This window comes from Pseudophryne corroboree, chromosome 6 (assembly GCF_028390025.1).
Source record: "Pseudophryne corroboree isolate aPseCor3 chromosome 6, aPseCor3.hap2, whole genome shotgun sequence".
NCBI classification, from domain to species: Eukaryota; Metazoa; Chordata; class Amphibia; order Anura; family Myobatrachidae; genus Pseudophryne; species Pseudophryne corroboree.
In genome coordinates, this window is record NC_086449.1 from 390,778,462 (window position 1) to 390,805,420 (window position 26,959).

At 47.4% G+C, this 26,959-nt stretch overlaps 1 protein-coding gene across 9 annotated transcripts in view; it reads left to right on the top strand.

Annotated features, from left to right (window-relative positions):
• The window catches only part of TASOR2 (transcription activation suppressor family member 2), a 259,706-nt gene that overhangs the window by 220,780 nt on the left and 11,967 nt on the right, over nt 1-26,959 (top strand). For all 9 annotated transcript variants that reach the window (XM_063926781.1, XM_063926779.1, XM_063926786.1 and 6 more), the window contains 2 exons: nt 3,922-4,103; nt 4,696-4,810. In XM_063926781.1, coding sequence (XP_063782851.1) covers nt 3,922-4,103; nt 4,696-4,810 — 297 coding nt within the window. The remainder of the gene's footprint in view (nt 1-3,921; nt 4,104-4,695; nt 4,811-26,959) is intronic.

The window sequence follows — 26,959 nt, forward strand, 5'->3', positions numbered from 1 at the left end:
AGCCCACTGCGCGCTGAAATTCTTGAGACGGGCCCCCACCGTGCCTGAGTCCGCTTGTAAGGCCCCAGCGTCATGCTGAGGACTTGTCAGAAGCGGGGGAGGGCTTCTGTTCGTGGGAAGAAGCTGTCTGTTGCAGTCTTTTTCCCCTTCCTCTGCCCCGGGGCAGATATGAGTGGCCTTTTGCCCGCTTGCCCTTATGGGGACGAAAGGACTGAGCCTGAAAAGACGGTATCTTTTTCTGCTGCGAGGTGACTTGGGGTAAAAAGGTGGATTTCCCAGCCGTTGCCGTGGCCACCAGGTCCGATAGACCGCCCCCAAATAACTCCTCCCCTTTATACGGCAATACTTCCATATGCCGTTTGGAATCCGCATCCCCTGACCACTGTCGCGTCCATAATCCTCTTCTGGCAGAAATGGACATCGCACTTACTCTTGATGCCAGAGTGCAAATGTCTCTCTGTGCATCTCGCATATATAGGAATGCATCCTTTAAATGCTCTATAGTCAATAATATATTGTCCCTGTCCAGGGTATCAATATTTTCAGTCAGGGAATCCGACCAAGCCACCCCAGCACTGCACATCCAGGCTGAGGCGATTGCTGGTCGCAGTATAACACCAGTATGTGTGTATATACTTTTAAGGATATTTTCCAGCCTCCTATCTGCTGGCTCCTTAAGGGCGGCCGTTTCTGGAGACGGTAACGCCACTTGTTTTGATAAGCGTGTGAGCGCCTTATCCACCCTAGGGGGTGTTTCCCAACGAGCCCAAACCTCTGGTGGGAAGGGATATAGTGCCAATAATTTTTTAGAAATTAGCAGTTTTTTGTCGGGGGTAACCCACGCTTCATCACACACTTCATTCAATTCATCTGATTCAGGAAAAACTACGGGTAGTTTTTTCACACCCCACATAATACCCCTTTTTGTGGTACTTGCAGTATCAGAGATGTGCAAAACCTCCTTCATTGCCGTGATCATGTAACGTGTGGCCCTACTGGAAAATAAGTTTGATTCTTCACCGTCGACACTGGAGTCAGTGTCTGTGTCTGGGTCCATGTCGACCCACCGAGGTAACGGGCGTTTAATAGCCCCTGACGGTGTTTGAGACGCCTGGACAGGCACTAACTGAGCTGCCGGCTGTCTCATGTCGTCAACAGTTTTCTGTAACGTGCCGACACTGTCACGTAATTCCTTAATTACGGCCATCCATTCAGGTGTCGACTCCCTAGGGGGTGACATCACCATTATAGGCAATTGCTCCGCCTCCACATCATTTTCCTCCTCATACATGTCGACACACACGTACCGACACCCAGCACACACACAGGGAATGCTCTGATAGAGGACAGGACCCACTTAGCCCCTTGGGGAGACAGAGGGAGAGTTTGCCAGCACACACCAGAGCGCTATATATGTATAGGGACAACCTTACAATAAGTAAAAAACAGAGTTTTAGGAAAATTCTTAGTGCGCACTAATATAGCAGCTGGACACACCCCCTTCAGTAGAAGGTTCCCAATTCCTTCACCCAGTGGTGTACATGCAAAAAAAGAAATATTTGAAGGGGACTTATCCTGCGCTTCTTGATAAGTCTCCACCGGGTGGAGACAGGACAGTGAGCTGAGGAGTGCCGGAGGACTGACCAGTGCAGTACAGCGAGGTATAGGGGATTCCCGGGTTCCCCTGTCCCACTAAAAACCCGCAAGCTGTTTTTGAACTGCTCATGCAGTTCAAATCATTCTGGTAATTTTCCATTTCTCCTCTTAATCCAGTCCAGGCCATTGAGCCATTTTTAACCATTGCTGCTATTTTTATGCCAAATATGGAATGTTTTTAACCTGTGTATATTGTTACTGCATTGTTATTTGTTATATGGATGATTAAAATTGTACGTCACTATATACGATATTCTCTTTTATATGCCATCCATATGAGCCCAACAAAACACTTCTGGGAGCCTAGTGTGACGGTGATCTTATCAAGAAGCGCAGGATAAGTCCCCTTCAAATATTTCTTTTTTTGCATGTAAACCTTACAATAAGTGTCTATCCCTTATAGCTGCTTATATCTGTTATTTTGCCAAATAAGTGCCCCCCTCTCTTTTTTACCCTGTTTCTGTAGTTGCAGGATGCAGGGGAGATTCTGGGAGCCTTCCTACCAGCGGAGCTGTGTGGGAAAAATGGCGCTGTGTGCTGAGGAGATAGGCCCCGCCCCCTTCACGGCGGGCTCTTCTCCCGCTTTTTTCTGGAAAACTGGCAGGGGTTAAATACATCCATATAGCCCAGGAGCTATATGTGATGTATTTTTTGCCAAATAAGGTAAATTCATTGCTTCCCAGGGCGCCCCCCCCCCCCAGCGCCCCGCACCCTCAGTGACCGAAGTGTGAAGTGTGCTGAGAGCAATGGCGCACAGCTGCAGTGCTGTGCGCTACCTTATGAAGACAGGAAAGTCTTCTGCCGCCGATTTATGGACCTCTTCTTGCTTCAGCATCTGTAAGGGGGCCGGCGGCGCGGCTCCGGGACCCATCCATGGCTGGGCCTGTGATCGTCCCTCTGGAGCTAATGTCCAGTAGCCTAAGAAGCCCAATCCACTCTGCACGCAGGTGAGTTCGCTTCTTCTCCCCTTAGTCCCTCGATGCAGTGAGCCTGTTGCCAGCAGGTCTCTCTGAAAATAAAAAACCTATATAAACTTTTACTCTAAGCAGCTCAGGAGAGCCACCTAGATTGCACCCTTCTCGTTCGGGCACAAAATCTTAACTGAGGCTTGGAGGAGGGTCATAGGGGGAGGAGCCAGTGCACACCAGCTAGTCCTAAAGCTTTTACTTTGTGCCCAGTCTCCTGCGGAGCCGCTATTCCCCATGGTCCTTTCGGAGTCCCCAGCATCCACTAGGACGTTAGAGAAATATATGTTTCCAGGAGGGCTGGAGTCAGGAAATCTGACTCGCTGTTTATCCTGTATGCACCCAACAAGCTGGGTGCTCCTGCTTCTAAGCACTCGTTGGATTTGTAGTACAATTCAGCTTGCACATTCTGTGGCAGGCCTGCCACAGCCAAAAATCTGTAAATGCCCACTCCACAAGGAAGGTGGGCTCATCTTGGGCGGCTGCCCGAGGGGTCTCGGCTTTACAACTTTGCCGAGCAGCTACTTAGTCAGGAGCAAATACGTTTGTAAAATTATACAAAATTGATATCCTGGCTGAGGAGGACCTGGAGTTCTCTCATTTGGTGCTGCAGAGTCATCCGCACTCTCCCGCCCGTTTGGGAGCTTTGGTATAATCCCCATGGTCCTTGCGGAGTCCCCAGCATCCACTTAGGACGTTAGAGAAAATAAGAATTTACTTACCGATAATTCTATTTCTCATAGTCCGTAGTGGATGCTGGGCGCCCATCCCAAGTGCGGATTGTCTGCAATACTTGTACATAGTTATTGTTACAAAAATCGGGTTATTATTGTTGTGAGCCATCTTTCAGAGGCTCCTCTGTTATCATGCTGTTAACTGGGTTCAGATCACAGGTTATACGGTGTGATTGGTGTGGCTGGTATGAGTCTTACCCCGGATTCAAAATCCTTCCTTATTGTGTACGCTCGTCCGGGCACAGTATCCTAACTGAGGCTTGGAGGAGGGTCATAGGGGGAGGAGCCAGTGCACACCAGATAGTCCTAAAGCTTTCTTTAGATGTGCCCAGTCTCCTGCGGAGCCGCTATTCCCCATGGTCCTTACGGAGTCCCCAGCATCCACTACGGACTATGAGAAATAGAATTATCGGTAAGTAAATTCTTATTATTTAATGCAATTTTAGATTCCTTTTGAAAACCTTACTTGAGTAAAAATATTTTTTTAAACATTTTAGATATAACGTTGTTGCTTGTATCGCTTCATTGCTTTAGGTGACTTACATTTTGTGTTTTTCTCTCAACAGAGTAGAGTCTGTTTCTCAGATAAAGACGTCTCTGCTTAAATCTTACTACCAATCAAATATTATTGAAATCCTGCCTTATCACCAGTGTGACAAGTTGTCTAACGAAGTATCAGATGATCTGGCATGTCTCCTGAGTGTTCAGAGTCAGCGTATCCATTCCAGACTTGCTGTCTATTTGACAGGTAATATCACTTTCCTAGCATGTTTCTTTCTTACATTGCCAGTCTAGATAAGGGTGTTTTTCATCATGGTTAGGAGGATTGCTACATATGGGAAGTTAACACTTAGGCACCACGCAGGGAAAGGCTGTTCAATTAAATATACATTTCCCCACGCCGAAAACCAGGGATTAATGTGTGGAAATTTACGGATTCCGCTTAAATGGTGGAATCAAGGTGTGTTCCTCGAGAGTTAACCCCCAATGGTGCCTTTTTCTTATGGACTTTTCCTCTCTGCTCCTAAAGGAGGAAAAGTGCACCCTTGGGAAACAACGCGCGGGTTAATCTCCGCTAATTCGTCCAGTGCGGTTATGGCTCATAGCATTTACTTGGCATGTTTTCTTCCTTTTCAGCAAAAATATTATTTAAGATGCCACATGGATGTTTCAGCTGTAGCATGGGTTTCTGTACACAAATTGCATTGTGCTGATAACAGCTATAGGCAGCCTGTCCATGCACAGTAAGGCATCTTACCTCTTACAGGGTTTTTTAGGAATTGTTGGTGATTTTACTGGTCGATGTAGCATTATGTAAGTGAATGCTATTTTATCTGCAGACACACCATGCACAATGGCTGAGGAGTTTGAACAAAATGGGATCCTTGTGTATGATGTTGATACGTTCATAAGAAAAATTCAGAAGGTGGATGCGCAGCTCCAAGCTTCATGTTGGTGAGTTCTAATTACACTCTGAATCTTTGGCTTGGTATCTCCACCAATATTTATTTGACCATTTGGGGTACATTTCTGTGAAGAGTTTGGATGCTACATCATTTCTCTAACGTCCTAGTGGATGCAGGGGACTCTGTAAGAACCATGGGGAATAGACGGGCTCCGCAGGAGACAGGGCACTTTAAGAAAGAATTTGGATACTAGTGTGCTCTGGCTCCTCCCTCTATGTCCCTCCTCCAGACCTCAGTTTGACTCTGTGCCCGGACGAGCTGGGTGCTACTTAGTGAGCTCTCCTGAGCTTGCTATAAGAAAGTATTTTGTTAGGTTTTTTTATTTTCAGAGAGATCTGCTGGCAACAGACTCTCTGCAGCGTGGGACTGAGGGGAGAGAAGCAGCCCTACTCACTGAAGATAGGTCCTGCTTCTTAGGCTACTGGACACCATTAGCTCCAGAGGGATCGTACACAGGATCTCACCCTTTGTCGTCTGATCCCGGAGCCGCGCCGCCGTCCCCCTCGCAGAGCCGGAAGACAGAAGCCGGTGACAGAAGCAAGAAGACTTCAAAATCGGCGGCAGAAGACTCCAGTCTTCAAACTGAGGTAGCGCACAGCACTGCAGCTGTGCGCCATTGCTCCCACATTACACCCACATACTCCGGTCACTGTAGGGTGCAGGGCGCAGGGGGGGGCGCCCTGGGCAGCAATTAGGAACCTCTTTGGCAAAAAGTGAGCATATATACAGTTGGGCACTGTATATATTCATGAGCCCCCGCCATTATTTTACACAGAAATGCGGGACAGAAGCCCGCCGCTGAGGGGGCGGGGCTTCTTCCTCAGCACTCACCAGCGCCATTTTCTCTCCACAGCTCCGCTGAGAGGAAGCTCCCCAGGCTCTCCCCTGCAGAAACACGGTAGAAGAGGGTAAAAAGAGAGAGGGGGGGGGGGGGGGGCGCACATAGATTAGGCGCAAAAGCTTTATATACAGCAGCTACTGGGTTAACACTAAATTACTGTGTGATTCCTGGGACATATAGCGCTGGGGTGTGTGCTTGCATACTCTCTCTCTGTCTCCCGAAAGGGCCTTGTGGGGGAACTGTCTTCAAAAAGAGCATCCCCTGTATGTGTGTGGTGTGTCGGTACGCTTGTGTCGACATGTTTGACGAGGAAGGCTATGTGGAAGCAGAGCGGGAGCAAATGAATGTGGGGTCGCAGCCGACGGTGCTGACACCTGATTGGATGGATATGTGGAAGGTTTTAAATGATGATGTTAATTCCTTGCATAAAAGGTTGGATAAAGTTGAAACCTTAGGACAGTCGGGGTCTCAGCCCATGCCTGATCCTATGTCGCAGAGGCCGTCAGGGTCTCAGAAGCGCCCACTATCCCAAATTGTTGACACAGATATCGACACGGATTCTGACTCCAGTGTCGATGGCGATGATGCAAAGTTACAGCCTAAATTAGCTAAAGCCATCCGTTATATGATTATAGCAATAAAGGATGTGTTGCACATCACAGAGGAAACCCCAGTCCCTGACAAGAGGGTTCATATGTATGGGGAGAAAAGGCAGGAGGTGACCTTTCCCCCTTCACATGAGCTAAATGAGTTATGTGAAAAGGCTTGGGAATCTCCAGAGAGAGAAAAAACTGCAGATTTCCAAGAGGATGCTTATGGCGTATCCCTTCCCGCCATCGGACAGGTTACGCTGGGAATCCTCCCCTAGGGTGGACAAAGCTCTGACACGCTTATCCAAGAGGGTAGCCCTGCCGTCACAGGATACGGCCACCCTTAAAGATGCTGCGGATAGAAAGCAGGAGAGTACTCTGAAGTCCATTAATACACATTCAGGTACCTTACTAAGGCCGGCAATTGCGTCGGCCTGGGTGTGTAGTGCTGTAGCAGCATGGACGGATACCTTATCAGAGGAACTTAATACCTTAGACAAGGATACTATAGTAATGACCCTGGGGCATATAAAAGACGCTGTCCTATATATGAGAGATGCTCAAAGAGACATTAGCCTTCTGGGCTCTAGAATAAATTCAATGTCGATTTCTGCCAGAAGGGTCCTGTGGACTCGGCAATGGACAGGCGATGCCGACTCAAAGAGGCACATGGAGGTTTTACCTTACAAGGGTGAGGAGTTGTTTGGGGACGGTCTCTCGGACCTGGTCTCCACAGCTACTGCTGGAAAGTCAAATTTTTTGCCGTATGTTCCCTCACAACCTAAGAAAGCACCGTATTACCAAATGCAGTCCTTTCGATCACAAAAGAGCAAGAAAGTCCGAGGTGCGTCCTTTCTTGCCAGAGGCAGGGGCAAAGGAAAGAGGCTGCATAACACAGCTAGTTCCCAGGAACAGAAATCCTCCCCGGCTTCCACTAAATCCACCGCATGACGCTGGGGCTCCTCAGGCGGAGCTAGGCCCGGTGGGGGCGCGTCTCCGAAATTTCAGCTACAAGTGGGTTCACTCCCAGGTGGATCCCTGGGCGATAGAGATTGTGTCTCAGGGATACAAGCTGGAATATGAAGAGATGCCCCCTCACCGATACCTCAAATCGGCCCTGCCAGCTTCCCCCTTAGAGAGGGAAATAGTTTTAGCTGCAATTCACAAATTGTATCTTCAGCAGGTGGTGGTCAAGGTTTCCCTCCTTCAACAAGGAAAGGGTTATTATTTGACCATGTTTGTGGTACCGAAACCGGACGGTTCGGTCAGACCCATATTGAATTTAAAATCCCTGAACATATACCTGAAAAGGTTCAAGTTCAAGATGGAATCGCTCAGAGCGGTCATCGCAAGCCTGGAAGGGGGGGATTTATGGTGTCTCTGGACATAAAGGATGCATACCTTCATGTCCCCATTTATCTACCTCATCAGGCGTACCTCAGATTTGTGGTACAGGATTGTCATTACCAATTCCAGACGTTGCCGTTTGGTCTGTCCACGGCACCGAGAATATTTACCAAGGTAATGGCGGAAATGATGGTGCTCCTGCGAAAGCAAGGGGTCACAATTATCCCATACTTGGACGATCTCCTCATAAAGGCGAGGTCCAGAGAGCAGTTGCTGATCAGCGTAGCGCGCTCTCGGGAAGTGTTACAACAGCACGGTTGGATTCTAAATATTCCAAAGTCGCAGTTGATTCCTACGACTCGTCTGCCCTTCCTGGGCATGATTCTGGACACAGACCATAAGAGGGTTTATCTCCCGATGGAGAAGGCTCAGGAGCTCATGACACTGGTCAGAGACTTATTAAAACCAAAACAGGTGTCTGTGCATCACTGCACGCGAGTCTTGGGAAAGATTGTGGCATCATACGAGGCCATTCCCTTCGGCAGGTTCCATGCGAGGACCTTTCAATGGGATCTGTTGGACAAGTGGTCCGGATCACATCTACAGATGCATCGGCTGATCACCCTATCCCCCAGGGCCAGGGTGTCTCTTCTGTGGTGGCTGCAGAGTGCTCACCTTCTCTAGGGCCGCAGATTCGGCATTCAGGACTGGGTCCTGGTGACCATGGATGCAAGCCTTCGAGGGTGGGAGGCAGTCACACAGGGAAGAAATTTCCAAGGTCTGTGGTCAAGTCAGGAGACTTGCCTTCACATCAGCATCCTGGAACTAAGGGCCATATACAACGCCCTAAGTCAAGCGGAGACCCTGCTTCGCGACCAATCGGTGCTGATTCAGTCAGACAACATCACCGCAGTGGCTCATGTAAACCGCCAAGGCGGCACAAGGAGCAGGGTGGCGATGGCGGAAGCCACCAGAATTCTTCGCTGGGCGGAGAATCACTTAAGAGCACTGTCAGCAGTGTTCATTCCGGGAGTGGACAACTGGGAAGCAGACTTCCTCAGCAGGCACGACCTCCACCTGGGAGAGTGGGGACTTCATCAAGAAGTCTTCGCGCAGATTGCAAGTCGGTGGGAACTGCCACAGGTGGACATGATGGCATCCCGCCTCAACAAAAAGCTACAGAGGTATTGCGCCAGGTCAAGAGACCCTCAGGCGATAGCTGTAGACGCACTAGTGACACCGTGGGTGTTCCAGTCGGTTTATGTATTTCCTCCTCTTCCTCTCATACCTAAGGTGCTGAGAATCATAAGAAAAAGATGAGTGAGAACAATACTCATTGTTCCGGATTGGCCAAGAAGGACTTGGTATCCAGAGCTGCAAGAAATGCTCACAGAGGACCCATGGCCTCTGCCTCTAAGACAGGACCTGTTGCAACAGGGGCCCTGTCTGTTCCAAGACTTACCGCTGCTGCGTTTGACGGCATGGCGGTTAAACGCCGGATCCTAGCAGAAAAAGGCATTCCGGATGAGGTTATTCCTACGCTGATAAAGGCTAGGAAGGACGTGACGGCTAAACATTATCACCGTATATGGCGAAAATATGTTGCTTGGTGTGAGGCCCGGAATGCTCCTACGGAGGGATTCCAGCTGGGCCGTTTCCTTCACTTCCTACAGTCGGGAGTGACTTTGGGCCTAAAATTGGGTTCCATTAAGGTCCAGATTTCGGCCCTATCCATTTTCTTTCAAAAAGAACTGGCTTCTCCTCCGGAAGTCCAGACGTTTGTAGAGGGAGTGCTGCATATTCAGCCTCCTTTTGTGCCTCCTGTGGCACCTTGGGATCTTAACGTGGTGTTGAGTTTCCTGAAGTCACACTGGTTTGAGCCACTCAAAACCGTGGAGTTAAAATTTCTCACGTGGAAGGTGGTCATGTTATTGGCCTTGGCTTCAGCTAGGCGTGTGTCAGAATTAGCGGCTTTGTCACATAAAAGCCCCTATCTGGTTTTCCATATGGACAGGGCAGAATTGCGGACCCGTCCACAATTTCTGCCAAAAGTGGTGTCATCCTTTCATGTGAACCAACCTATTGTGGTGCCTGTGGCTACTCGTGACTTGGAGGATTCCGAGTTACTAGATGTGGTCAGGGCTTTGAAGGTTTATGTAGCCAGAACGGCTAGAGTCCGGAAAACTGAGTCGTTGTTTATCCTGTATGCACCCAACAAGCTGGGTGCTCCTGCGTCAAAGCAAACTATTGCTCGCTGGATCTGTAACACGATTCAGCAGGCTCATTCCAAAATCAGTAAAAGCCCACTCCACAAGGAAGGTGGGCTCTTCTTGGGTGGCTGCCCGAGGGGTCTCGGCATTACAGCTTTGCCGAGCGGCTGCTTGGTCAGGTTCAAACACTTTTGCAAAGTTTTATAAGTTTGATACCCTGGCTGAGGAGGACCTTGTGTTTGCTCATTCGGTGCTGCAGAGTCATCCGCACTCTCCCGCCCGTTTGGGAGCTTTGGTATAATCCCCATGGTCCTTATGGAGTCCCCAGCATCCACTAGGACGTTAGAGAAAATAAGATTTTACTTACCGGTAATTCTATTTCTCGTAGTCCGTAGTGGATGCTGGGCGCCCGTCCCAAGTGCGGACTTCTTCTGCAAGACTTGTATATAGTTATTGCTTAAATAACGGTTATGTTTGGTTGCATCAGGGTTTATCTGATGCTCCATTGTTGTTCATACTGTTAACTGGGTAAGTTTATCACAAGTTACGCGGTGTGATTGGTGTGACTGGTATGAGTCTTGCCCTGGATTCCAAAATCCTTTCCTTGTACTGTCAGCTCTTCCGGGCACAGTTTCTCTAACTGAGGTCTGGAGGAGGGACATAGAGGGAGGAGCCAGAGCACACCAGTATCCAAATTCTTTCTTAAAGTGCCCTGTCTCCTGCGTAGCCCGTCTATTCCCCATGGTCCTTACGGAGTCCCCAGCATCCACTACGGACTACGAGAAATAGATTTACCGGTAAGTAAAATCTTATTTTTTCCTGGCTGAGGCAGCTGTAAGGAGGCGAATAGAAGAATTATTCCCACAAATTATATTTCTCTAACGTCCTAGAGGATGCTGGGGACTCCGTAAGGACCATGGGATAGAAGGGCTCCGCAGGAGACATGGGCACTTTAAGAAAGACTTTGACTCTGGGTGTGCACTGGCTCCTCCCTCTATGCCCCTCCTCCAGACCTCAGTTTGATACTGTGCCCAGTGGAGACTGGGTGCTTTTCAGGAGCTCTCCTGATCTTTCTGACAAAGTATTTTGTTAGGTTTTTTATTTTCAGGGAGCATTGCAGGCAACTGACTCCCTGCATCGAGGGACTGAGGGGAGAGAAGCAGCCCTACTCTCTGAGTTGCAAGGTCCTGCTTCTTAGGCTACTGGACACCATTAGCTCCAGAGGGATTGGTACGCAGGATCTCACCCTCGCCGTCCGTCCCAGAGCCGCGCCGCCGTCCCCCTCGCAGAGCCGGAAGATAGAAGCCGGGTGAGTATGAGAAGAAAAGAAGACTTCAGAGGCGGCAGAAGACTTCATGATCTTCACTGAGGTAACGCACAGCACTGCAGCTGTGCGCCATTGCTCCCATACACCTCACATACTCCGGTCACTGTAAGGGTGCAGGGCGCAGGGGGGGCGCCCTGGGCAGCAATATAAACCTCTTTTTGGCAAAAATATAACATATATACAGCTGGGCACTGTATATATGTATGAGCACCCGCCAATTTTACAGTTTAAGCGGGACAGAAGCCCGCCGCCGAGGGGGCGGGGCTTCTCTCTCAGCACTCACCAGCGCTATTTTTCTCCACAGCACCGCTGAGAGGAAGCTACCCGGACTCTCCCCTGCTCATACCACGGTAGACAAGAGGGTTGAAAAGAGAGGGGGGGCACATAATTTGGCGCAAATTACATACAGCAGCGCTACTGGGCAAACATTAAGTTACTGTGTTATTCCTGGGTTATATAGCGCTGGGGTGTGTGCTGGCTTACGCTCTCTTTGTCTCTCCAAAGGGCCTTGTGGGGGAACTGTCTTCAGAAAGAGCATTCCCTGTGTGTGTGGTGTGTCGGTACGCGTGTGTCGACATGTCTGAGGAGGAAGGCTATGTTAGAGAGGAGCGGGAGCAAATGAATGTGGTGTCTCTGCCGACACCTGACTGGATGGATATGTGGAATGTTTTAAATGCTAGTGTAAACTCATTGCACAAAAGATTAGACAAGGCTGAAGCTTTGGGACAGTCAGGGTCTCAACCCATGCCTGATCCTATGTCGCAGGGACCGTCAGGGTCTCATAAGCGCCCACTATCCCAGATTGTTGACACAGATACCGACACGGATTCTGACTCCAGTGTCGATTACGATGATGCAAAGTTACAGCCAAAATTGGCAAAATCCATTCGATATGATTATGGCAATAAAAGATGTTTTTGCACATCACAGAGGAACCCCCTGTCCCTGACAAGAGGGTACATATGTACAAGGGAAAGAAGCCTGAGGTAACTTTCCCCCCTCACACGAGCTGAACGAGTTATGTGAAAAAGCTTGGGAATCTCCAGATAAAAAACTGCAGATTTCCAAAAGGATTCTTATGGCGTATCCTTTCCCATCAACGGATAGGTTACGATGGGAATCCTCCCCTAGGGTGGACAAAGCATTAACACGCTTATCCAAGAAGGTAGCCCTCCGGTCCCAGGATACGGCTACCCTCAAAGATTCTGCTGACCGCAAACAGGAGATTACCCTGAAGTCCATTTATACACATTCAGGTACCTTACTCAGACCGGCTATTGCATCGGCCTGGATGTGTAGTGCTGTAGCGGCATGGACGGATACCTTATCTGAGGGGATGGATACCCTAGATAAGGATACTATTGTATTGACCCTGGAGCATATAAGAGATGCTGTCCTATATATGAGAAATGCTCAAAGAGACATTAGTCTACTGGGTTCTAGAATAAACGCTATGTCGATTTCTGCCAGAAGAGTCCTATGGACACGGCAATGGACAGGTGATGCCGACTCAAAAAGGCATATGGAGGTTTTACCTTACAGGGGTGAGGAATTGTTTGGGGAAGGTCTCTCGGACCTAGTCTCCACAGCTACAGCTGGAAAATCAAATTTTTTACCTTATGTTCCCTCACAGCATAAGAAAGCTCCGCATTATCAAATGCAGTCCTTTTGATCACAAAGAAACAAGAAAGTGCGAGGTGCGTCCTTTCTTGCCAGAGGTAGGGGCAGAGGGAAAAAAAAGCTGCACAACACAGCTAGTTCCCAGGAACAGAAGTCCTCCCCGGCCTCTACAAAATCTACCGCATGACGCTGGGGCTCCACTGGCGGAGTCCGGCCCAGTGGGGGCACGTCTTCGGAGTTTCAGCCACATCTGGGTTCACTCCCAGGTGGATCCCTGGCCAGTGGAAATTGTCTCTCAGGGTTACAAGCTGGAATTCGAAGAAGTGCCTCCTCGACGATTTTTCAAATCGGCCCTACCAACTTCTCCCCAGGAAAGGGAGATAGTGTTATATGCAATACAAAAATTGTATCTTCAACAGGTGGTGGTCAAGGTTCCCCTCCCCCAACAAGGAAAGGGATATTACTCGACCATGTTTGTAGTCCCGATACCGGACGGTTCGGTCAGACCCATATTAAATTTGAAATCCCTGAACCTATACTTGAAAAGGTTCAAGTTCAAGATGGAATCGCTAAGAGCGGTCATTGCAAGCCTGGAAGGGGGGGATTTTATGGTGTCCCTGGACATAAAGGATGCTTACCTTCATGTCCCCATTTATCCACCTTATCAAGCGTATCTCAGATTTGCGGTACAGGATTGTCATTACCAATTTCAGACGTTGCCGTTTGGTCTCTCCACGGCCCCGAGAATTTTCACCAAGGTAATGGCGGAAATGATAGTGCTCCTGCGCAAGCAGGGTGTCACAATTAACCCGTACTTGGACGATCTCCTCATAAAAGCGAGATCAAGAGAGCAGTTGCTGAACAGCGTATCACTTTCACTGAAAGTGTTACAGCAACACGGCTGGATTCTCAATATCCCGAAGTCGCAGTTGGTTCCTACGACTCGTCTGTCTTTCTTGGGCATGATTCTGGACACAGACCAGAAGAGGGTTTATCTCCCGATAGAAAAGGCCCAGGAACTCATGACTCTTGTCAGGAACCTATTGAAACCAAAACAGGTGTCAGTGCATCACTGGACTCGAGTCCTGGGAAAAATGGTGGCATCATACGAGGCCATTCCCTTCAGCAGGTTCCATGCGAGGACTTTCCAATGGGACCTACTGGACAAGTGGTCCGGGTCACATTTACAGATGCATCGGTTGATCACCCTGTCACCCAGGGCCCGGGTATCACTCCTGTGGTGGCTGCAGAGTGCTCATCTTCTCGAGGGCCGCAGATTCGGCATTCAGGGCTGGATCCTGGTGACCACGGACGCGAGCATCCGAGGTTGGGGAGCAGTCACACAGGGAAGAAATTTCCAAGGTATTTGGTCAAGTCAAGAGACTTGTCTTCACATCAACATCCTGGAACTAAGGGCCATATACAACGCCCTACGTCAAGCAGAGACCTTACTTCACGACCAACTGGTTCTGATCCAGTCAGACAACGTCACCGCAGTGGCTCATGTAAACCGCCAAGGCAGCACAAGGAGCAGAGTGGCAATGGCAGAAGCCACCAGAATTCTTCGCTGGGCGGAGAATCACGTAAGCGCACTGTCAGCAGTGTTCATTCCGGGAGTGGACAACTGGGAAGCAGACTTCCTCAGCAGACACGACCTACATCCGGGAGAGTGGGGACTTCATCAGGAAGTCTTCGCACAGATTACAAGTTGGTGGGAACTGCCACAAATAGACATGATGGCGTCCCGCCTCAACAAAAAGCTACAGAGGTATTGCGCAAGGTCAAGAGAACCTCAGGCAGTAGCTGTAGACGCCCTAGTGACACCGTGGGTGTTCCGATCAGTCTATGTATTTCCTCCTCTTCCTCTCATACCCAAGGTGTTGAGGATAATAAGACAAAGAGGGGTGAGAACAATCCTCATTGTTCCAGATTGGCCACGGAAGACCTGGTATCCGTATCTGCTGGAAATGCTCACAGAAGATCCGTGGCCTCTTCCTCTAAGACAGGACTTGTTGCAGCAGGGGCCCTGTCTGTTCCAAGACTTACCGCGGCTGCGTTTGATGGCATGGCGGTTGAACGCCGGATCCTAGCAGAAAAAGGCATTCCGGTTGAGGTCATCCCTACTCTGATAAAGGCTAGGAAGGACGTGACAGCTAAACATTATCACCGTATATGGCGAAAGTATGTTTCTTGGTGTGAGGTCAGAAATGCTCCTACGTAAGAATTCCATCTGGGCCGTTTCCTTCACTTCCTTCAAACTGGAGTGAATTTGGGCCTAAAATTAGGCTCTATTAAGGTCCAGATTTCGGCCTTATCCATTTTCTTTCAAAAGGAATTGGCTTCTCTTCCAGAAGTTCAGACTTTTGTAAAAGGAGTGCTGCATATTCAGCCTCCTTTTGTGCCTTCGGTGGCACCTTGGGACCTTAACGTGGTGTTAAGTTTTCTAAAATCACACTGGTTTGAACCACTTATAACGGTGGAGTTAAAATATCTCGCGTAGAAGGTGGTCATGTTATTAGCCTTGACTTAGGCTAGGTGAGTGTCGGAATTAGCGGCTTTGTCACATAAAAGCCCATATTTGGTATTCCATGTGGATAGAGCGGAATTACGGACCCGTCCTCAATTCCTACCAAAAGTGGTCTCATCTTTTCATATGAACCAACCTATTGTGGTGCCTGTGGCTACGCGTGACTTGGAGGATTCCGAGTTACTTGATGTGGTCAGGGCTTTGAAAATTTACGTGGCCAGGACGGCTAGAGTCAGGAAAACGGAGGCGCTCTTTGTCCTGTATGCAACCAACAAGATTGGTGCCCCTGCTTCAAAGAAGACTATTGCTCGCTAGATTTGTAACCCGATTCAGCAAGCGCATTCTAATGCTGGATTGCCGTTACCGAAATCGGTCAAGGCCCATTCCACGAGGAAAGTGGGCTCCTCTTGGGCAGCTGCCCGAGGGGTCTCGGCACTACAGCTGTGTCGAGCTGCTACTTGGTCGGGTTCAAACACCTTTGCAAAATACTATAAGTTTGATACCCTGGCTGAGGAGGACCTCAGGTTTGCTCAATCGGTGCTGCAGAGTCATCCGCACTCTCCCGCCCGTTTGGGAGCTTTGGTATAATTCCCATGGTCCTTACGGAGTCCCCAGCATCCTCTAGGACGTTAGAGAAAATACGATTTTAAACCTACCGGTAAATCTTTTTCTCGTAGTCCGTAGAGGATGCTGGGCGCCCGTCCCAAGTGCGGACTACTTCTGCAATACTTGTATATAGTTAATGCAAAAAAGAAAAATTGGTACTTAGTACCACCTGGCGCCAATTTTAAATGCTCAGTAATTTAAAAACAGTCTGTCTGCAGCTTTCTTAAATTAAAGGGACCACCACGCCCTCCACAAATAAGCAATACAAAAAGAAAAAAACTAAGAAAGCGCTGACACACTGAATACTAAAATTCAATCACTTTTTATTAAAATATGTAAAATACACAAGGACTGTTCCTAGACCACCTTTATAAACTGTATTGATACAATGATCCTAATCAATCCCTATCAATATATAGACATGTGGGTTCCCTATAATCACAACACTATATGTTTTTTTAGCCGAAAGTAATTTTCATAGATATATATAGCAAGGTTAATGCACTCAATACAGCCAGATGTTTGAATTGGCAACAAAATAAATGAGTAATCTTTGTAGTGGTAACTGTTGCAGTATTTGTTTCATATAGTACAAATGGTTACAAGTCCACAGAGTTATCTCCAAATATTGTAACAAAAGTTCCAGTTGTTAGATGTTAGTTTGCCAGGCAAATATGGAACTGTTATGCATGCAAAGTTGAAATGTGTTGCAGAGTTATAGTTACTGAACTCTATTAAGCATGGCCATGCTTTAAATATGATTGTATTTACCGCGACCTCCCTCTGGTAAACGGGTTGCAGTCCACTCCCGGCTCTGGTGCTCCACGACCCTGAATCAAGCCTTATCCGGAGTTAAAGACGGTCCCAAAAGCAATGGAGGGTGATGGTCCAGCGGTACAGAGAGGGAACCTCAGTGCGGGTCTCAGGTCACAGTCCGTATGAGACGCGTTTCCCCACCTTAGAGCAATTCAGCATCGGCGGCTTCATCAGTCAGTGACGTGTACAACAGTGCTTGGCTTTTTATCCACATCCCGGCTTCATTATCCACTACACCTGTGTAACTCAGCTGCAATTCACACCATTTTCATAATCGCTTTAATGTCATGTGCGTAATTATTAAATTTAGTTGTAAACAATGAAAGGAGAGATCATCATTGTTTACAACTAAATTTAATAATTACGCACATGACATTAAAGCGATTATTAAGAAGAACTCGAGAATTATTAAAGTTGTACACAATATTGAAAGAAACAGTAAATTTAGAAGGAAAGGTAATTTTTAGAAAAGCTGAAAATCTGAAACAGAAGTTAACAAGGAGTCACTACAAAAGAAGTGTGACATCACTGCAATCAAGCAGTATGTGGTTACCCTCCAAACACTCCGGATACCATAGGTGTGGAAATCCTGTATGTAATACATGTATTGACAGTAATAGAAAGGAAATTGAGTTTATCTCCCACTCAAATGGAAACCAGTTCAAAATAAAGAGTTTTATTAATTGCAGGTCCACCTTCGTTGTGCATATTGTACAATGTGGATGTGGCCGACAATACGTGGGAAGAACCACCCGTAAGCTCCATACTAGAATAATGGAGCACCTTAGAAATATATCTAAAGGTGTAAAAACTCATCCCCTGTCGAGCCACATTGCAAAGTGCCGGGACTACACAATGAAGGATATAAAAGTAATAGGGATAGAACAAATCAAAACTACCATATGAGGAGGAGATCGATTTAATACCCTGTGCCGCAGAGAGCCATTCTGGATATATCAGCTAACTACTTTATATCCTGAAGGCCTGAACGATATGGTGGAACTTAACCATATCCAGTAGCTCATCAAACTAGTAGGTACTACTGTCTGTTTTTTGCATGTGTCCTTTATTTCCAAGGTGCTATTCTATGTGATTGTATAAATGTCCAACTGGGTAGTACCCTGTGGACGTTGGTTCTAAATCGGGTAACACCTGAGGTCCATCGGGGTTAGTCGAACAGGACTATTTAGTCTGGCCCGATTGAGGTTTCAGATGCATGATGCAGTTAGAATTGAATAAATAGGGCAAAGAAAATTAGAAATATGAATAATATTGATAAATTATATATTAATATTAATATTGAAACTAAAAAAGTCTATTATCAGCAAAGCTTGACCTTAATATAGTTAATCTAAACTCTGAATATGTATAATAATACGGTAAGAATCTATGAAACCTCTCTATGTATAATAAGGATTATGGACTATCTCCCATTGAGTATAATCTAAGAAAATCTAATAACTGAATAAAACTATACATCTATGGAGTGGTAAAGATCTATGTCATCCGTAATAGTGTAGTGGTTAATATGTCTGCTTTACACGTAGAAGTCCTGGGTTCAATTCCAGGGGAGTGAGTATAAGAGGAGGGAAATTTTTCCTTTTCTAGAAGGACCTGTTTAAAATGTTCAGTTTTGCAATGCTCAGTTTTTTAATCCTCAACTGTTAATTTTAAATGTTAATTTTGGTATAATGTGCTGGCAAAAATTAAAAGGGGAAATAGCTCTATAAATAACATTAATGGTGAAGAGCTGTGAAAAATCCACCTTATAATATATATTAGACGAGTAACAATGAATATTTATAAGGAGTACACCCAATGAAGATACAATGTGTAATAGATTTAGAGAAGTCTAACATTGGCCGGTGTCTAAATATTATACAGCGGCCGGTAAATTCAGACTAAATGGTCAGTCTGTAGTTTCACATAATTGTCATGAAAATGGTGTGAATTGCAGCTGAGTTACACAGGTGTAGTGGATAATGAAGCCGGGATGTGGATAAAAAGCCAAGCACTGTTGTACACGTCACTGACTGATGAAGCCGCCGATGCTGAATTGCTCTAAGGTGGGGAAACGCGTCTCATACGGACTGTGACCTGAGACCCGCACTGAGGTTCCCTCTCTGTACCGCTGGACCATCACCCTCCATTGCTTTTGGGACCGTCTTTAACTCCGGATAAGGCTTGATTCAGGGTCGTGGAGCACCAGAGCCGGGAGTGGACTGCAACCCGTTTACCAGAGGGAGGTCGCGGTAAAAACAATCATATATTTAAAGCATGGCCATGCTTAATAGAGTTCCATAACTATAACTCTGCAACACATTTCAACTTTGCATGCATAACAGTTCCATATTTGCCTGGCAAACTAACATCTAACAACTGGAACTTTTGTTACAATATTTGGAGATAACTCTGTGGACTTGTAACCATTTGTACTATATGAAACAAATACTGCAACAGTTACCACTACAAAGATTACTCATTTATTTTGTTGCCAATTCAAACATCTGGCTGTATTGAGTGCATTAACCTTGCTATATATATCTATGACAATTACTTTTGGCTAAAAAAACATAGTGTTGTGATTATAGGGAACCCACATGTCTATATATTGATAGGGATTGATTAGGATCATTGTATCAATATAGTTTATAAAGGTGGTCTAGGAACAGTCCTTGTGTATTTTACATATTTTAATAAAAAGTGATTGAATTTTAGTATTCAGTGTGTCAGCGCTTTCTTAGTTTTTTTCTACTTGTATATAGTTATTGCTTCAATACGGGTTATGTTATACAGGTTGAGTCTCCCTTATCCAAAATGCTTGGGACCAGAGGTACTTTGGATATGGGATTTTTCCGTATTTTGGAATAATTGCATACCATAGTGAGATATCATGGTGATGGGACCCAAATCTAAGCACAGAATGCATTTATGTTACATATACACCTTATACACACAGCCTGAAGGTCATTTTAGCCAATAATTTTTATAACTTGGTGCATTAAACAAAGTGTGTCTACATTCACACAATTCATTTATGTTTCATATACACCTTATACACACAGCCTGAAGGTAATTTAATACAATATTTTTAATAACTTTGTGTATTAAACAAAGTTTGTGTACATTGAGACATCAAAAAACAAAGGTTTCACTATTTCACTCTCACTCAAAAAAGTCCGTATTTCGGAATATTCCGTATTTCGGAATATATGGATATGGGATACTCAACCTGTAGTTGCATCGGTCCTGCACTGATGCTATGTTGTTTTTTCATACTGTTAACTGGGTAGTTTATCACAAGTTATATGGTGTGATTGGTGTGGCTGGTATGAATCTTGCCCTGGATTAACAAAATCCTTTCCTCGTACTGTCCGTCTCCTCTGGGCACAGTTTCTCTAACTGAGGTCTGGAGGAGGGGCATAGAGGGAGGAGCCAGTGCACACCCAGAGTCAAAGTCTTTCTTAAAGTGCCCATGTCTCCTGCGGAGCCCGTCTATCCCATGGTCCTTACGGAGTCCCCAGCATCCTCTACGGACTACGAGAAAAAGATTTACCGGTAGGTTTAAAATCTTATTTTTACATTTTATTCAGCTGAGTGGAGATCATAAAAGGAAATACCCCCCGGAAGGCATATAATGTTCCCAATCTGTCCTAGAAAATATATACAGACAACAAGGGTGGTAATATGCGCACAGCGTCTATTCACGGGAGTCAAAGGGACTGGAGGCATACCAGCAGCTCGCATGCCCGACACATTGAGGGTGTGGCTTCATGGCATTCTCGCACTTTAAATCACAGCTATTATCGATACATTGATTTCATAGATATTATCAATAGTTTTGTTTTTAATATTTTCACCTGAGGTGCACTCAAAACCTATGTGACACAACAAGGGGCCAAGTTTGGTGTCAAGTGATAGGATACTGAAATCAAGAAGCAGACACCAAAAAACTTTATTTCCTCTCTTTCCCCCCCCCCCCCCTCCCCCCCTTCCCCCTGCAGGTGAAACTCTGTTATAATACTCTGTGTGGAAATTATTTTATGAAAATCACGACTAAAAGTTAAATTTTATTACTATTTCATCTGTCCAAGTGTGCCCCAACACAGAGTCTTTCTTCTCTGTCCCCCATTGCTATACACCCCACTGACTCTGTTGGGAGCACCACCTGATAAGAATTCGAGTATGTCCGATTTGTGTTTTGTTTTTTTCTAAGTCCCAATCCGGGAATTCACTAAACACCAATCTCGGCAGTGTTTGGACTATTCGTAATGGTTTGAATGACAACGTTCAGAAATACGAATGAATAGACCATCGGTCAAACGCGGCTGTTATTTCATAGAATACGGGAATTCACTATTCATTCGTATTTGGGTGTTCGTTTCTGAGTGCTCAAGTGCGGGTCTGTTTTTTTCCGATTCATTAAAAAAGGAGCAAAAAAATAGACCTGCTTTTTCCAGTCGAGTTTGGATAACCATGCACGGATCAGTGAGATCTGTGCATGGTTATCTATGGGAAAGGGTCTGTTTAGTGTAAAATCTGAAAAAAAAATTGCGTGGGGTCCCCCCTCCTAAGCATAACCAGCCTCGGGCTCTTTGAGTCGGTCCTGGTTGAAAAAATATTGGGGGGGAAATGACAGGGGTTCCCCCATATTTAATCAACCAGCACCGGGCTCTGCGCCTGGTCCTGGTTCCAAAAATACTGGGGACAAAAAGCGTAGGGGTCCCCCGTATTTTTTAAACCAGCACCGGGCTCCACTAGCCAGGTACATAATGCCACAGCCGGGGGGACACTTTTATACTGGTCCCTGCGGCCCTGGCATTACATACCTAACTAGTCACCCCTGGCCGGGGTACCCTGGAGGAGTGGGAACCCCTTAAATCAAGGGGTCCCCCCCCTCCAGCCACCCAAGGGCCAGGGGTGAAGCCCGAGGCTGTCGTCCCCCCCCCCCCCCCATCCAAGGGCGGCGGATGGGGGGCTGATAGCCTTGTGAAAATATGTGAATATTGTTTTTAGTAGCAGTACTACAAGTCCCAGCAAGCCTCCCCCGCAAGCTGGTACTTGGAAAACCACAAGTACCAGCATGCGGTGGAAAACCGGGCCCGCTGGTACCTGTAGTACTACTACTAAAAAAAATACCCCCCAAAAAACAGGACACACACACCGTGAAAGTATAAGTTTATTACATACATGCACACCTCCATACACACATACTTACCTATGTTCCCACGAGGCTCGGTCCTCTTCTCCATGTAGAATCCTCGGGGTACCTGTGAAAAAAATTATACTCACATAATTCAGTGTAGAATCAGACCTTTTGTATAATCCACGTACTTGGCAAAATAATAAAACGGAAACCCGACCACGCACTGAAAGGGGTCCCATGGTTACACATGGGACCCCTTTCCCCGACTGCCAGGACCCCCCCTGACTCCTGTCAAAGAGGGTCCCTTCTGCCAATCAGGGAGCGCCACGTCGGGGCACCCTCCTGATTGGCTGTCTGCTCCTGTAGTGTCTGTCAGGCAGCACACGGCAGTGATACAATGTAGCGCCTATGCGCTCCATTGTAGCCAATGGTGGGAACTTTGCGGTCAGCGGTTGACCGAAAGTAACCTCACCGCTGACCGCAAAGTTCCCACCATTGGCTACAATGGAGCGCATAGGCGCAACATTGTATCTGTGCGTGTGCTGCCTGACAGACACTACAGGAGCACACAGCCAATCAGGAGGGTGCCACGACGTGGCGCTCCTTGATTGGCAGAAGGGACCCTCTTTGACCGGAGTCAGGGGGGGGACCTGGCAGTCGGGGAAAGGGGTCCCATGTGTAAACATGGGACCCCTTTCAGTGCGTGGTCGGGTTTCCGTTTTATTATTTTGCCAAGTACGTGGAATATACAAAGGTCTGATTCTACACTGGATTATGTGAGTATAATTTTTTTTAAAGGTACCCCGAGGATTCTACATGGAGAAGAGGACCGAGCTTCGTGGGAACATAGGTAAGTATGTGTGTATGGAGGTGTGCATGTATGTAATAAACGTATACTTTCACGGTGTGTGTGTGTCCTGTTTTTTGGGGGGTATTTTTTTAGTGGTAGTACTACAGGTACCAGCGGTCCCGGTTTTCCACCGCATGCTGGTACTTGTGGTTCTCCAAGTACCAGCTTGCGGGGGAGGCTTGCTGGGACTTGTAGTACTGCTACTAAAAACAATATTCACATTTTTTCACAAGGCTATCAGCCCCCCACCCGCCGCCCTTGGATGGGGGGGACAGCCTCGGGCTTCACCCCTGGCCCTTGGGTGGCTGGAGGGGGGGGACCCTTGATTTAAGGGGTTCCCACTCCTCCAGGGTACCCCGGCCAGGGGTGACTAGTTGGGTATGTATTGCCAGGGCCGCAGGGACCAGTATAAAAGTGTCCCCCGGCTGTGGCATTATGTACCTGGCTAGTGGAGCCCGGTGCTGGTTTCAAAAATACGGGGGACCCCTACGCTTTTTGTCCCCCGTATTTTTGGAACCAGGACCAGGCGCAGAGCCCGGTGCTGGTTGATTAAATATGGGGGAACCCCTGTCGTTTTTTACCCCATATTATTTCAACCAGGACCGGCTCAAAGAGCCCGAGGCTGGTTGTGCTTAGGAGGGGGGGGACCCCACACAATTTTTTTCAGAATTTTTAAGACTTTAATCAACTTTTTAAGGTACACAATGAAGCCCTGCACGGATCTCACAAATCCGGCCGGGATTCCTTGTGTTTTGTCAGGCAGTGTTTTACTCATCACTCCCATAAAACACTGCCTGATATTACGAATCACATCGACATCGGAAAAAAGGATTGTGCAAAACTCGGCAGCTTAGTGAATGATCGTATCAGGATTCAAAAAGTTGCAGTAAAATGCACCCGATACCATTCGAGTTCAAACACCCTTCAAAACGGCCAAAACACGAATCTTTGTAAATATACCCCATGGTATATTGGATGGCGCTGCGGTGACTGGCCAGCGTGACCTCATGGGTCAGTTCAGTTGGCCGATGGTGTTGCAAGTAATGCAATGCTGCACAGGATCACACATGCATGCAGGAAGCTGCAAGTAAGCAGCAGCGATGCTCTTTCCAACCACATCTGAATCAGGCCTGTTGTGGCCAAAAATATATTGAAAAATATAGAGCACTCACCATGACAAAAGGGCAAAAAAAAAAGATATTTACCACATAGTTCCAAGAAATCGGTCCGTTTCACACAAAGGAAGGTTGACTTTACTTTCAGTCCATTCGAGCACCAGTACAAACAGTCCTTGCACAATGAAGTATACAGTTCTACCACAAACAAAACCTTAAGGGGTATATTCAATTAAAGTTGGACAAGTTACTGTCATTTACCGTCCACCTGGCATTTTCTCCAAAATCCCTGACAACTTTGCTTCCTGGCTACCTCACTTCCTCTCTTCCCTCCATTATCCTAGGTGATTTCAACATCCCTATTGATAACCTCACAAAATCCCCTGCCTCTAAACTCCTTAACCTCACCTCTTCACTTGGTCTCTCCCAGTGGACCACCTCACCCTCCCATGTGAATGGGAGCTCACTGGATCTGGTTTTCACTCACCGCTGCAATATTTCTGACTTCTCCAACTCCCCTTTCTCTTACGTCCTAGAGGATGCTGGGGACTCCGTAAGGACCATGCTGGGGACTCCGTAAGGACCATGGAGATAGACGGTCTCCGCAGGAGACATGGGCACTATAAAAGAACTTTAGTTATGGGTGTGCACTGGCTCCTCCCTCTATGCCCCTCCTCCAGACCTCAGTTTAAAACTGTGCCCAGAGGAGACTGGGTGCATTACAGGGAGCTCTCCTGAGTTTCCTGAAAATAAAGTATTTTAGGTTTTTTATTTTCAGGGAGCCTGCTGGCAACAGACTCCCTGCATCGAGGGACTGAGGGGAGAGAAACAGGCCTACTTTAACGTTAGGCTCTGTTTCTTAGGCTACTGGAGACCATTAGCTCCAGCGGGAACGGAACGCAGGTCTCACCATTGCTGTTCGTCCCGGCGCCGCGCCGCCGTCCTCCTCGCAGAGCCGGAAGATAGAAGTCGGGTGAGTATGTGAAGAGAGAAGACTTCAGAGGCGGCAGAAGACTTCAGATCTTCATTGAGGTAACGCTGCGCGCCATTGCTCCCACACAGCACACACACGGCAGGCACTGTAAGGGTGCAGGGCGCAGGGGGGGCGCCCTGGGCAGCAATAAGAACCTCAATATCTGGCTTAAAATGATATATACAGGCTGGGCACTGTATATAAGAGATCCGCCGCCAGTTTTGAAAATTTTCAGCGGGACCGAAGCCCGCCGCTGAGGGAGTGGAGCTTGTTCCTCAGCACTCACCGGCGCCATTTTCTCCACAGCACACCGCTGAGAGGAAGCTCCCCGGACTCTCCCCTGCTTACACGGTGAAAGAGGGTTTTAAAGAAAGAAGGGGGGGGGCACATAATTTGGCGCAGATAAGGATAAACAGCGCTATCTGGGTAAACATATTGTGTTTTTTCTCTAACATCCTAGAGGATGCTGGGACTCCGTAAGGACCATGGGGAATAGACGGGCTCCGCATGAGATAGGGCACTTTATGAAAGCTTTGGATTCTGGGTGTGCACTGGCTCCTCCCTCTATGCCCCTCCTCCAGACCTCAGTTTTACACTGCCCAGAGGGAAATGGGTGCACTGCAGGGAGCTCCCCTGAGTTCTCTGCCTAGAAAGCATTTTTGTTTGGATTTTTTCTCTATTTTTTACAGGGAGCACTGCTGGCAACAGGCTCCCTGCATCGAGGGACTGAGGAGAGAGGGGCAGACCTACTTGAATGATAGGCTCTGCTTCCTCGGCTACTGGACACCATTAGCTCCAGAGGGGGTGAACACAGGTTCGTCCTGGGCGTTCACTCCCAGAGCCGCACCACCGCTCTCCTCACAGAGCCAGAAGAAAAGAAGTCAGAAGACGTCTCAGGCGGCAGAAGCCTTCAGAGCTTCACTGAGGTAACGCACAGCATTGCAGCTGTGCGTCATTGCTCCACACACCTCACACACTCCGGTCACTGTAAGGGTGCAGGGTGCAGGGGGGGCTCCCTGGGTAGCAATATAAACACCTCTCTGATGGAAAAAGACTATATACATGTACAGGTGGGCACTGTACATGTATATAAAAGAGCCCCCGACATTTTTTAAATAACTTTGAGCGGGACAGAAGCCTGCCGCTGAGGGGGCGGGGCTTCTCCCTCAGCACTCACCAGCGCCATTTTCTCTCCACAGCACCGCTGAGTGGAAGCTCCCCGGACTCTCCCCTGCTTTACACACGGTGAAAGGGGGTTTTGAAGGAGAGGGGGGGGGGGGGGGCACATAATTGGCTTTTATTACTACACAGCGCTACTGGGGAAAAGCATTCTGTGTTTCTTTCCAGGGGTATAGCGCTGGTGTGTGTGCTGGCATACTCTCTCTCTGTCTCTCCAAAGGGCCTTAAAGGGGAAACTGTCTTCAGAAAAAGAGTTTCCCTGTGTGGGTGAAGTGTCGGTACACGTGTGTCGACATGTTTGACGAGGAAGGCTCGCTTAATGTGGAGGGGGGAGTGCTGGAATGTCAGGTCGCCGTCGGCAACGCTGACACCGGACTGGGTGGATATGCTGAATGTCTTAAATGCAAATGTAAATTTACTGCATAAAAGGTTAGACAAGGCTGAAGCTAGGGATCAGTCAGGTAGCCAGACTATGCCTTCGGGGTCTCAAAAGCGCACCATATCCCAGGTCGATGATACAGATACCGACACAGATACTGACTCTAGTGTCGACTATGAAGATGCAAAATTACAGCCGAAGGTGGCAAAGGGTATTCGTTACATGATTATTGCCATTAAAGAGGTTTTGCATATCACTGAGGAACCCCCTGTCCCTGACACGAGGGTACACATGTATAAAGGGAAAAAGCCTGAGGTCACTTTTCCGTCCTCATTTGAGCTAAGCGAATTGTGCGAAAAGGCTTGGGAATCTCCAGATAGGAGACTACAAGTTCCCAAAAGGATTCTTATGGCGTATCCCTTTCCACAAAAGGATAGGATACGATGGGAAGCTTCGCCTAAAGTAGACAAGGCGCTGACACGCTTATCCAAGAAGGTGGCACTACCTTCTCAGGATACAGCTTACCTCAAGGATCCTGCTGATCGCAAGCAGGAAATTACCATGAAGCACATTTACACACATTCAGGTACTATTGTTAGACCGGCTATGGCG